This window comes from Paroedura picta, chromosome 9 (genome assembly GCF_049243985.1).
Source record: "Paroedura picta isolate Pp20150507F chromosome 9, Ppicta_v3.0, whole genome shotgun sequence".
NCBI classification, from domain to species: Eukaryota; Metazoa; Chordata; class Lepidosauria; order Squamata; family Gekkonidae; genus Paroedura; species Paroedura picta.
In genome coordinates, this window is record NC_135377.1 from 40,574,422 (window position 1) to 40,587,705 (window position 13,284).

The window sequence follows — 13,284 nt, forward strand, 5'->3', positions numbered from 1 at the left end:
ATTAATGATGCAGATATACGAAATGTATGTTTCCAGAAACATTGTCAAATAAATGATGTGACATTTTTTATGACACAGAACCACAGAAAAGTTGGGCTCTTTATTTGGGGAATGTATTATGTTACATCCACACTCTGAAATTTGTGTTCTGCGGATTAAGTAGCTGTTTCTCAGTTATACACAGACTTCCAGGAAGAGTTTATTAAGATCCAGGATGTGTTGTGGTTTAGCAGTTATTGCCATCGTTGTCTCATTCTCATTGTATCTAGTTCTGAAGTGCAGCAAATGCTCCCTGTTGTACCAGTTGAAATCCAGAATCAAAGGTGTGCAAACTACACAAAAGGTCACTCAGGTTCCTTGTCTGCCTGCAGCTTCCACTGTGCTAGATACTGAGCTGATGGACCTAATGAACTGCCCTTTTGGGACTCCTGAGACTGCAATCATAGGTGCCAATTAAGAGTTTGTTGTAGCAGTAGTTTGGAGGAATAGACAGTTATCCGCTGGGAACAGTGCTGAGACAATGAACCTGTTTACAACAAGCTGTTGAGCAGCTGCTGCATTACAGGACCATAGGAGGAGATGATTAGGTCATCTAGTTCTGACAACACACGGCTGATCCCTCCAGTACAGCCTTGCAAGAAAGGCACTCAAGAAAACTTGACATGTAAAAGTTTGTGACCTACACCTGCCATGATTTTGGTCAGAACACTACACATTTTGCAAGATGTCGAGTTGCAAAATGTCAAACAGTTTTAAAAGGGTATTTTCTAGATGGGAGTTAGAGGATCAGCTTGTCAGACAGGTTTGTCTGCTGTGGCTTGACAAACAGCATTTGATCCTCTCACAAAAGTCTGATTATTGCAAAGTAATTGATTGGGCTTCATGCTATGTATGCATTCAACTGGGAGGCCAAGAAAGAATTGGCAGTTCATGTGTTTTACTCCCACTTTTTACTTTAATTTACCATCCCCCCTTTTTCTTTTTATTCAGCACAGCAGTCTTTTGAGTTTAACCATTGTCTATTTGCTTAAAACTTCTATTTCTCCTCAGTCTTCTCCTGTGAGGGCAATAGTGCTCAATATGGCAAAAATGTAACACAACATGGGGGATGTGAATGGTGGCCTAGGATCACTGTTGGGGCAGTCCATAAACACCTAGTTTCTTTAAATGAAACAAAGTCTTCTGGGCCAGATTAATTCCATCCAAAGGTACTAAAAGAACTTGCAGAAGTCACCTCTGGACCTCTGTCCATTCTTTTTGACTTGGAGAACAGGTGATTGGAGGCAGGCAAATGTTGTCCCCATCTTCAAGAAGGGGAAAAAAGAGGATCCAGGTAACTATCAACCCATCAGCTTGACATCTGTAGCTGGCAACATTTTGGAACATATCATCAAATAGTCGGTCCTTGAGCAGCTGGAACAGAGAGCTGTGATTTCTAAGACTAAGCATGGGTTTTGCAAGAACAAATCATGTCAGACCAATCTTATCTCTTTTTTCGAAATAGTGACTACCATGTTGGATCAGGGGAATGCTGTGGACATAATTTATCTGGATTTCAGTAAAGTTTTTGATAAGGTTCCACATGATATTCTTGCTCACAAGTTCGTAAAATATGGTATGGATCTAATTGTGTCAGGTGGATAAATAACTGGTTGACTTATCATACCCAAAGGGTACTTGTTCAGCGGAGAAGAGTGCCAAGTGGAGTACCCCAGGGATCTGTCCTGGGGTCTGTGTGGTTCAGCATGTTTATAAATGATTTGGATGAGGGATTAGAGGGGATACTTATTAAATTTGCAGATGATACTAAACTGGGAGGGGTAGCAAACACAACAAAAGACAGAATCAGGATGATCTTGATAAGCTCAAGAACTGGTCTAAACTGAATAAAATGAAATTCAATAGGGACAAATGTAAAGTTACATTTCATTATTGTTCTCTTGTTGGCTCTGCATGTGCTGAATTCTACTTTGCCTGCCTTGTGGTTTAACATGGAGAATTCCTAACATTCATTTTGGAAATGATGTATGTGTAATTTGCTGTTTACATTTTGTTTCTTTTTTTCTCTTTCAAATTCCCAGTGTGTACGAGCGCATTTAGACACAGATAAAAATACCATGCAACAAGGAATATTGAAGCAATTGCACTAACAAAATATTCACTAACAAAATATTCACATCATGATTCTTCTCATAAAGAATGGAGCAGCTGACAAAATGGTCATAACAGCATTCTTTAAAAAAATTAAATGTGAAGAGCAGAAAGGAAGATGTTTTTGTTGTTGTCAGCCATTCAGTCATGTCTGACTCTTGGTGATCCCATGGCACAACTGTTACCACAATACCTCACCCCACACTGCCTCCTTCAGCCATGTAATGTTCTGGCTGATGTCCATCTTGATTGCATCCAATCACTGTCCTCTTTGTCAGCCTGGTTTTCTTTTTCTACTGACCAATCCTAGCATAATTGCTTTTTCCATTCAATTGGATTGCATGATATGGCCAAAGTAAGGGAGCTGTAGTTTCGTGATTTTGCCTACCAATGATATATCAGACTTTATGCACTGTAGTATTTCTTTGTTTGTGACTTTTGCTGTCCATGGAACCTGCAGAAGCCTTCTCTAACCACAGAGTTCAAATGAATCGATTCTTCTCTTGTCTGATTTTTCATTGTCCAACTTTCACAGCTTTAAGTGGCTATTAGAAATATGAAATATGAAAGACATTTGGTCATCAGGCTTATGTCCTTGTTTGCAATGTTTGGTTCAAGCTCATAACCGCTAAGTGATCCAGAATAATTCGACATTTTATTTCCATACTGCAATTGCTACTCACATCAAATTTTGCTCCAATAAAAATGAATTCTTGAGTGTATTCAATGTCTTTACCATCAATTGTTATTGTGACATGTTGGCTTTTTTGCAGTGGTCATTATTTTTGACTTTTTAGTGTTTAAGTAAAGGCCAAATTTCTTACTTCATTGACCTTTGTAATCAGCTGTTTTAGGCCTTCCTTAGTTTCTGACAGGAGGGCACTATTATCAGCATACTGAAAATTATTTATATTCCTTCCTCCAGTCTTAATTCCATTGTCTGATTCTCTATGTTCAATCTCTCTCAATGATCTCAGCATGCTAGTTAAACAGGAAGGGGGAAAGAATACAACCTTGGTGCAGTCATTTCTCTATTTCGAATCAGTCAGTGTCACCAAATGGTGTATGTACAATGGCTTCTTGGTTTGTGTAGAGCGACTGCATCACTTTGATCAGATGTACTGGCACCCCAAAATTTTGCCGGGCTTCCCACAATTTGTTGTGATCCACACAATCAAAAACTTTCTTGTAGCAGATGTAGACATCCTTCTGATATTCCTGTGACTTTTCCAAAAGCCAGCACAGGTTTGCTATGTGATCACAAGTGCCACACCCCCATTGAAAGCCAGCTTGAATATCTGGTAATTCTCTTTCAATGGTTATTGCTATGCGTTGTTATATGATTTTGAGGAGGATCTTACTAGCATGAGAAATGAGGGCTATTGTACAGTAATTGGAACAATTTTTAGTCACCTTTTTGGTAGTGGGATGAACACAGATTGTTTCCATTCCTCTAGCCAGTTATCAGTTTGCAATGGTTTTGATTGATACACATCTCAGCAGTTCCTCAGGTATGATGTCAATGCCTTGAGTCTTGTTGTTTGGTAATTGACTTAAGGCTTGTTCAACTTCTTCCTCAAGAATGGCTGGTTCAGGTTTTATTTCTAGTTCTTTTAAATTTTGAAGACAGTGAACTTCCATTCTGCATGCGTACAGTTCTCTATATTTCTGCTACCTATTCTTGATGTTATGTTGGTCTGTTGGCATTCAGAACATGGGATTCCAAGCCATTTGAGTACTGCTAGGCAAAAAGAGGAATCAAAACAGAAATCCTGTCCCTTTGATGTGCATAAGTGGAATATGTATTATTATTTATTATTTATTATATTATATTTCTATACCGCCCTCCCCGGAGGCTCAGGAATGTATCAGGAATGAACTCTTTTTTTTAAAAAAAAAATACACCCAGCTATAATGTTTTTCAATATGATATTTAGTCAGTACTGTGAATTTTGGATGGGAAATGCATGAAACAGTACTTAGCATACAGAAAGATGAGAGATTCAAAGCTGAGTTTGCTTGTTAGGTAGTAATAATATGAACATCAGTTGTATGGTTTTGAGATGTAGGTGGCACTATTAACTGTGGAATATAAAGTCAAATTCTCTCATAGTAAGAATGAACTAACTGATGTCCTCATCATTTACTAATAAATGTTCTTTTGGGGCATAACCAATTAGAAATCAAGACCGAGACTCCGTGACAGTACTTGGTGGGGGAAATCTGTTCAGACTATATGGCTGTTGTAAATTCCCTTTAGTGAGCACTACACTGACTGTAAAGTAACTGTAAAGTTCAAAGGGATACTGATTCTTAATGATGATGAAAGAATCTTGAGAAGATTCAGAATATTTTTGTAAACATGAGTAATGTAATAAAGCACCCCCCTCCCCAAATCAGGAATTATGGAAGACCTGCAGGGTCAGAGATTAGCATTTATAAACAGATTTAAGTCCTTTTCTATAAACCAAGCAGATGAAGCTCTATATCCTGTGAAAATTTCTTTGATAAACATTGCACAGTGTGTGCATTTCTCCCTCTGTGCAGGTGTTTAGAGTACTTATTGCTTAATATGAACTTGATGTTCAGTACAGTAGACCACAGTTTGTGGAAGATCTGATGAAGAGAGGCCAAAAAGGGTGGGAAAAGACCAAAAAAAAAAAAAAAAGCATAGGGCTGAGATGTCTACCCAAGAGTGGACTTCACAACAGAAATTTTGAGGCAGTTGCCCTGGGATAAGGTTGTGCTGGAAAACCTCCTCTCTGTGGTGAACTGCTCCAGCTGCTGCCATGAAGCTTCTGCCACCATGAAGTCATCATTCATCTCCTGTGCCACCTGAGAATCAGGCAGGGGAGGGTAATCAGCTATAGGCTGGTATGGTCCCCAACTGCCCTATTAGGATTGCCATACCCCTCTAATAAAGATGGGGGTCCCCAAGCCAGGCCCTGCCCCCAAGCTGCCTATTAGCTGGGCAGTGCATAGACTTGTCAGTAGAAAGAGAAAGGTCCATGCCATGTTGTTGGTGTCATACAGGAAGTGATGTCATCACACTAGTAACTTCCAGGTGATGCTCTGGTATTTGGGCAAAATTAATGTAAAAGCTGTTTTAACCATAGATTTTTGCCCAAATACAAAATTTTCAGGTGGAAGTTGCTGAAACAATGACACCATTTCCTATGTGATGCCAGCTAAGTGACCTGGGCCTTCAGTCCCCTGCCTGAGATGCAGATAGTGCAGGGGGAGGAAAGTTAGTAGTAGAGTGGTAACTGTCTTTCAGCTGATTCCCCCTCCCTCCATACTGTCTGTGTGATTTTTGGGACCCATCCTCAAGTTTTGCCAATGGCGCCAGAATCATTAAATCTACCCCTGGGTCCATTTCCCTTACCAGAGAACTGAGATTCCAGTTAGCAAATAACCAAAAGCAATCTAAAGAGAATATCAGCAGAGAAGGATATGGCATGAGCTAGAATTAGGGTTGCCAAGCTCTAGGTGAGGCCTAGAGAGTCTATGGAATTATAATGGATCTCCAGATGACAAAGTTCAGCTACCATGGAGAAAATAGCTACTTTGGGGGGTAGAGTTTATGGCATTATACCATGTTTGTAGCATTATCCATCTGGGGGTCTACCCTTTAAATTTCAAGGGTAACTCTAGCTATAGTATACAAACCTGGGTTCTGAGCAAAGAGGGTGCACTTAGAGCATCTCTGGAAGGTTTATCCAAGTGAAGACGGATTTGGGAACAAGTCCATTTATAGGAAGCCATTAGAAATGAAAATACATTTTTTCCTGACCTAGAAAAATGGCAAGAGGTATGGCAGGTTTACAGATATGACACAAGTTTGGCCAAAGGAGTGGAAAGGTCCACGGTCCTAAGAATAATTTGGGGGGGGGGGGATGTATCTAAGTGGAATGGAGATGCCTCTCCTCCATTTTCATAGTTGTTAATTTCACTATTGGGCTAAGTTTGGGCAGGAAATTCCAGCAATCCAAATTAGATCAATCTGTACCAAGAATCTTTTAGGAAGAAATTGTAATGCAAAGGATAGTCCTGTCTTTGGCATAATAGTAAAATGGCTGAACCATTTTATGGCTATGGCCCGAGAGTCCTTGATAAATCATCTAATAGCTATTGGGCAATGTATGTTTTCTTTCTGGAGATGCTGTTCTCATCTTCAGTAAGTATGGTGAGATTAGGTGTAGTTCTGCACACGTTGCTAGCTCTCCTACTTTGTTCTTGTCATGAGCCAAAAATGATTGGTTCCATGTCAAGGCAATTAGAAAGGAGCTAGTCCCATCTTCAGGATGGAAGGCCAGGGGGAGAAATATATACCAAGATGGAAGCAGTTCACCTTGCATCAACAGTTTTCAAATGCTGTTTCTTCTTTTTATTTGGCAAGTTTGAAAATGTTTAATAATTTTTTTATTTAGGAAATGATCGGACCAAATTTTGTATTTTAAAGATGTTTTTCATTCAGTATCTTATTCTTAAGATTCTATATTTATTGTATAATAATACTGATTGAGTTGCTAAGTATTACTCTGGGATAGTGATTTTCAAATGTCAATGCAAAGGTCTTTATCTAATCATCTTTAGTAAAAGTATATGTGTTCCCTTGTAATTTATCTATTCAACCTGTGTTCCCTATCATTTTTTTCTAGGATGGAGTTGGTGTAGATGAGAAGTTGTCTTTAAGACGGGTAGCTGTTGTTGAAGATTTCTTTGACATTATCTATTCCATGCATGTGGAAACAGGGCCTAATGGCGAACAAATCAGAAAGCATGCTGGACAAAAAAGAACATACAAAGCGGTAAGTAAAACAAGCTCAACAAAACATTAATGTACCTGGAATCTATTATCAAGGTGACATAGATGGAATTTTAATTTCTTTTGCAGTCATCACACTGAATCCCTAATTATTCTATATGTTTCTCTTAAATCATTATACAAGCTTTAATACTAATCCCTATCTATGTGGGATTAGATAGTGTGGTGTTTGTTATGTACAAATGGAGTTTCATTACCTGAAGGAATCCCAAAGTGGCTTACAAAACATCTTTCCCTTCCTCTTCTTACACCCTTTGAGGTAGGTGGGGATTAGAGAGCTCTAACAGAACTGCTTTAAGATAACACCCTAAGAGGACTGTGACTAGCCTAAGGTCACCCAGCTGCCTGTATGTTGAGTGAGGAATCAAATCTGGTTCTCCGGATTAGAGTCCACCACTCTTAACAGCCACAACACACTGGCTCTCTATAGATATTTTTGTAGCATGGCATTAGAGTTTCCAACTCTGACTTGGAAAATGCTTAGAGATTTGAGACGTGTGATTGGGGAGGGCAGTATTTTGGAAGAGGAAGGAGATTACCTGGGATATAATGTCAGAGAGCTTGCCCTTCAATACTGCCATTTCCTTCAGTGGAATTTTGTTCCCATGTTCTCTCTGTTGTCTGGATATCTTTCCATATAATAAACATGTACTGTACTAGCCAACAACTCACCTCTTAAAACATCTTTTCTGGGTCAAACCCCACAGTGATGTCATACCACTCTAGGATTCATTGGAAACTATATGGTATAATTCCCTGTGTAAGCAGAAAAATATGACATGGTAAGTTACCCCAAAGGAATACAATTTGAGAATACTTCATTTTCATTTAAAGAAAGAAGAGCAGGATGAGACAGCAGCCTGCCAAATCTCTTGAGGTATTCAAAAATCCTGGAGGGGCAGAGCTGGAGGTGGTGGGATGAGATTCCCAAATTGTTCCTCCCCACACAGAATTCCTCATGAGCCTCCTGCTTCTAACAATTATGATAATGACTGGGACTTTTTAATTTCTCTATATTGCTAGTTAATAAAGAAATACACTTTCTAGATTCTCAGGGGTTAATGACTTGATCTTTCTTTTTTCCTCAAGGAGAAGTAGATATATTTTAGGGAATTGAGTACAAACATCATCAACTATCTTAATCCTTAAATTTAAGAAATTCATACAATTTACAAAGCTTGCTACAATAAGTTTTTTGAATGTAAATGTTAAGGATTTAAAAGGGTTTAATAAATGTTGGCTTTCACCAGGGTAGCCCAGGCTAGCCTGATTTCCTCAGACTTTGGAAGCTAAGCAAGGTTAGCCCTGGCTGGTACTTGGATAGGAGGCCACCAGAGACATCCAGAGTCACTACACAAAGGCAAACAATGGCAAACTACCTCTGAAAAGCTCTTGCCTTGGAAACCCTGCAGGGTTACCGTATGTTGGCTGTGGCTTGATGGCACTTTCCAAAATGTTTGTATAATACCAAGTCTTTCATTTTCAGTTATGCATTTAGGATTTTTATTAGGCAAATTTGTATTTTTTCAATATGAGAATATCTGGGAAAAGTAATGTGTGAGGCTTCCCTGCTGATCCTTGTTGCCTCAGTTGCAATGATTCCCCCAATTACTTTATAGAAAGTAAAATAAGAAAAGTCCTGGGGAGAGGAATCTAGACAAACATGAATTGTTTGAGTGCTGTCATGTCAATGTTGCTAAGCCCATGGGGCAGTTTGTGGTCAAATAGATAACTGTAATTGATGCTACATGTGACAGATAAGATGAACTGATGCCTGTTATATGACAACTGTCACACCATCTAACAACTTACCTGCCTTGTCTAACAGCAGAGCATCTCTGTTTGTGAAGTCAAAGTACAAATGATACACCTGCTTTTTCATATCAATCAAATGCCTTTACGGGTTTGACAGGGTCAAAAGGAAACAAAAATGGTTCAATTTAATGGGTAGAATCTTTAGCATTCTCTCCTAGGGCTTGAGCAGTCATACAAAGTGAAATTTTGCCTATTTAAAATCAACCTATATGTTTTTATTCTGGCTTCCTATTATTCATGGATTTTGAATTTTTTAATAATTAGACTTGCCCACTCTAGTCTGGAAAACTCTTGGAGATTTGAGGACAGTGCCTGGGGAGATTGGAATCTGGGAACAAGATGGTACTTAATGGTAATATTTGGAAGCTATGGAGCAGGGGTGGCCAAACTGTGATTCTGTAGGTGTCTGGAAGGGGCTCATGGGAATTGTAGTCCATGGACATCTGGAGAGCCATAGTTTGGCCACCTGTTATAGATTCTGCCCTCTGAAGCTGCCATTTCCTCCAGGGGAACATATTTCTTTAGTTTTGGGACCAGTTATAGTTGCAGGAGAGTCCCCACCTAGAAACTGGTGACCTTATTAAGAATACTTTCTGGGAAGTAAACCTCATTGAATAGTCTCTTTGAGACTTAAAATATATACTTCAGAAATACTCAGATGCTGGAAAGGATGTGGCCACTTATTTTTACCTGTGATGAATAAATCCAAAGAGCCTTACCCCTCTTTACCCACTTTTTATTAATAGAACAAAGGCCTCAGGGATGACAATTATGTATGGTTGTCAACCAACAGTCACTGAGGGCATTTTTTTAAAGCTACCAGCAGGGCTTCTATTATTTGGAGATGGGATTTAACTTTCCATGGAGGGGGGGAGTTAATATTGATTCTGAAGGCTGTGGTCCTGAAGTCATGGTGCTTCTACATTTGTTGGGGCCCAGTTGACGTTGACTCAGAAAAAAACATAGAGGTTAACCTTGATCCTGCTTTATTGCTGAAGAAACAAGCTGATATACCTGCAAAAAAGACAGTCTACTAACTCAGGTTAGAAAGCAGCCCCTATCTTGACTCTGTTGAGTTGGGTATGTGGTTACTTGAGGGTAGACTATTGTAAACATGGCTGATACTTGACAAGGCCAGAAATTATGGCTGCATGGGAACGCTGAGTTGGAGGAGGTCCCTGGGTGGCTGGAAAAGCCAGCAGCACGTGGTTTCCTGCCATTTGATGGGTGTGGGGTGGGGGACCAATTCCTGGGTTGCCCGCCTTCAGGAGGTATCCCCCAATTTGATTGGCCATCAAGCCATACAATGAGCTGATGGGTTGGGGAAGGTTCTGCCTTCATAGGTGGCTGTCCTGTGGCCCTCAGCCTCTTCTCCTCCTCCTCCTGCAGCAGTGCAACATCCCACCCATTCCACCCTTGTAGCATGTTTTGTCTGCCATGGTAATGCTTTGTCCTGATTGTCACAGCTGGTGGTTGTTATGCATGGGGCAAATCTACCTTGAGTGGAGATTGAGCTTTTGCACTGGACTTCCCCATATCAGGGGGCCTCCATAAGAGACTGTGTGGATGCTGAGTTACAGTGCCATCCCTGGAAAGGATGAGGAATGACTGCCTAACTTGCATTTCCAGGTGTCGGGGGGGGGGGGGTTCCTATAAGAGGCTGTACTCTGTACACATCAGATGTTTGAGTTGGTGCAGAAAGGTGTAGCCTGGCTACTATTGGACTTTAAGAGGAATCTGCATATCACTTTCTTGCTTCAGAGAATCCATGACTTACTGATCAGTTGGTTCAGTTCTGGGGTCTGGTTTCTTAAAGACATTGGACCCACATACTTGCAGGACTGCTTCCCATGCTCTGTTCTGGTGTGAGAGCTCCACACTTGTTAGCAAAACGTTCTGAAGGTGCCAGCTGACAAATGAGTAAAATCAGCAGCTGGCTGTTCACACACTTACTTTGTGATAGCTCCCACATTATAAAATTGTCTGCCTGAGGCTATTAGGAAGACCTCCATGCTTCTATCATTGTGCAAAATTGAAAAAATAAGCCCCTTTGAGGACTAGATTCTTAAAAGGGGGATAGAATCAATCAGAGTCAATTCTGAAGGCAGTGCCAAAATGAAGAACATGTCACAGAAGACCAGAAAGAAACAAGTAAAAGTGCTTTAAATGGTATTTTAATGAAGATGAAAAACACATGCTTGGTAGGGCCAGTGAGGGTAAAATAGGAAGCAATTTGTCATAGCAGAAATCCCAGATAGATACATAGGACAACCACTGGTGGATCAAACTGGTTTATTTAAATATCTAATTTACATAATCATCTATGAATATTTTAATAGGTAGGTTGTGCTCGCTAACTCAGAGGTATCATCATATGGGCACATCTGTCTTGGCTCTTAACTTGTCCCCCTATTTTTGCTGGCTTTGTTTATTACATTCTGCACATTAACTATCCTGAGAGATGCCAGACGTCATTCACTTCCTCCAGTGTTCCTAACCGTCCACCAAAGGTTTTGTTGATGCTGCTCAGCACCAAGGATACTTCCTCACAACCCTACTCCACTGTGGGATGAAAAATAGGCCATTACAGGAACAGCTCTCTATTGTAACACGATGACTCAGGGTACTCACCAATTTGCCCTACTAATATCAGACAACCTGCCCTTTTCCTTCCATTCCTCAAAATAGACTTAACCATATTGAACCCCTTGGGCCAATCTTCTTGAAACTTGCAGGGGAGCTCAGAGAGGGTCTTCCCTGGGTCCCCTGCAAGTTTCAGAAAGATTGGACCAGGGGATCCTATCCTAGGGGCTCCCAAAGATCATTCCCCATAGAAATCTATGGGGTATCAAGTTCAGAATAAAGAATCCGAATCTCCATTATATCCTATGGAGTGGCTAGGGATACCCTCTTCGGGAGCCCCTAGGACTGGATGTTTCAATCTTCTTTAAACTTGCAGGGGGGTCTGGGAAGACCTTCCCTGAGCTCCCCTAGAAATATGAGGGGTGCAACTTACACCGTCTCCTCCCAGCCCCCGGAAAAGGCGGGGGAAGGATTTCCAATGCAAGTCAATTGAATTGCACCATTGAATTGCATTGGCTCCGAATCGATTCAGATTGATCCGAATCGATTTGGATGAACCTGAATTGGTCCGAATCGGCCGAATCTGAACCTGAATAGGTCTGAATCGGGTTCATCCCAACCCGAATCAAACAGAATCAGGCCCCCTTGCACAACCCTAATTGGTAGCCAGTGCAGCTGCCTCAGCACAGGCTGGATATTGGCCCTCTGGGGTGTCTCTGAGGACCCTAACAGCCGCATTTTGCACCAGCTGTAATTTCCAGAACAGAGCCAAGGGCTGGCCCGCATAGAGCGAGTTACAGAAATCTATTCTGGAGGTGACCGTGGCATGAATCAGTGTGGCTAGGCATTTGGGTGGCAGGTGGGGTACTAGTAGCCGGGCCTGGCACAGATGGAAAAATGCCTGAGATGGAAAAATACCTTTTTGACCTGAGCCTCTAAAGTTAATGAGGCATCTAAAGTCACCCCCAGATTCCTGGCTTGGGACGCAATGACCAGTTGAGTCCCTGCCAAGATGTCCATGAACTACAGTTCCCATGAGCCTCTGCCAGCACATGTAGTTTATGTGCCACACTTGGCCATCCTTGGACAATGCTTTATACTTGGGTTAGCAACCTCCAGGTGAGACCTGGAATCTAGACCTTCTTATTATGTATACATAGCAGAGGCCAAGAGAAAGGATCCCAGGGTGTTTAGGTTGAGCTGATAGAAACATGACAAAGAAATAATGAAGAAGCTTTACAGTTCTACAGAATTCTACTGTAATGAGCTAATATACACGTTTACAGCAAGGATAGTTTGTCAAGGGTAGCAGTGATTCAGAAAACAACTTCTCTGTTCTTGTATCATTGTCAGAAACTCTAGTGAAATGTCCTGGCATGTGGATAAATTTAATGCAGTTAAAATGTAAAATCAGTTTCCAGTGAATTAGAAGAGATACATAGTGATTTGTAGTCCTTACTCTGTTATTTCCCATGAAGGATTGCTATCCTACTCAAGAATCTAACATTTTGAATAAAATAAATGAGGCATTAAAAAAATTCATAGAATCATAGAATAATAGAGTTAGAAGGTACCTCCTGGGTCATCTAGTCCAACCCCCTGCACTATGCAGGACACTCACAATCCCATCGCTAATCCACTGTAACCTGCCACCTCCTTGAACCTTCACAGAATCAACCTCTCTATCAGAAGGCTATCCAGCCTCTGTTTAAAAACTTCCAAAGATGGAGAACTCATCACTTCCCAAGGAAGCCTGTTCCAGGCCCATTATGCACAGGGGAAATAGCGCACATTTGGGGTGGAATGGTGGCGATTAAAATCACTGATAACGCACGGTGCCAGCTGCAACCGGCCACAGATTCGGAAGAAAGCGCAGCTTCCAGGTAACCGGGATGCAACCAGAAGCG

The 13,284-nt window shown here is 40.9% G+C and overlaps 3 protein-coding genes across 7 annotated transcripts in view; 1 reads left to right on the plus strand and 2 right to left on the minus strand.

The window, feature by feature from the left end:
• DTNA (dystrobrevin alpha) overlaps positions 1 to 13,284 on the minus strand; it is a 379,312-nt gene that overhangs the window by 326,728 nt on the left and 39,300 nt on the right. The gene's annotated exons all lie outside the window — the stretch shown is intronic.
• Positions 1 to 13,284, plus strand: part of NOL4 (nucleolar protein 4) — a 156,217-nt gene that overhangs the window by 30,735 nt on the left and 112,198 nt on the right. For all 3 annotated transcript variants that reach the window (XM_077352487.1, XM_077352489.1, XM_077352490.1), the window contains exon 2: positions 6,813 to 6,962. In XM_077352487.1, coding sequence (XP_077208602.1) covers positions 6,813 to 6,962 — 150 coding nt within the window. The remainder of the gene's footprint in view (positions 1 to 6,812; positions 6,963 to 13,284) is intronic.
• The window catches only part of LOC143844809 (uncharacterized), a 77,713-nt gene that overhangs the window by 27,451 nt on the left and 36,978 nt on the right, over positions 1 to 13,284 (minus strand). For all 3 annotated transcript variants that reach the window (XR_013234141.1, XM_077352492.1, XM_077352493.1), the window contains one exon: positions 7,652 to 7,735. The gene's annotated coding sequence lies outside the window, so the exon portion shown is untranslated. The remainder of the gene's footprint in view (positions 1 to 7,651; positions 7,736 to 13,284) is intronic.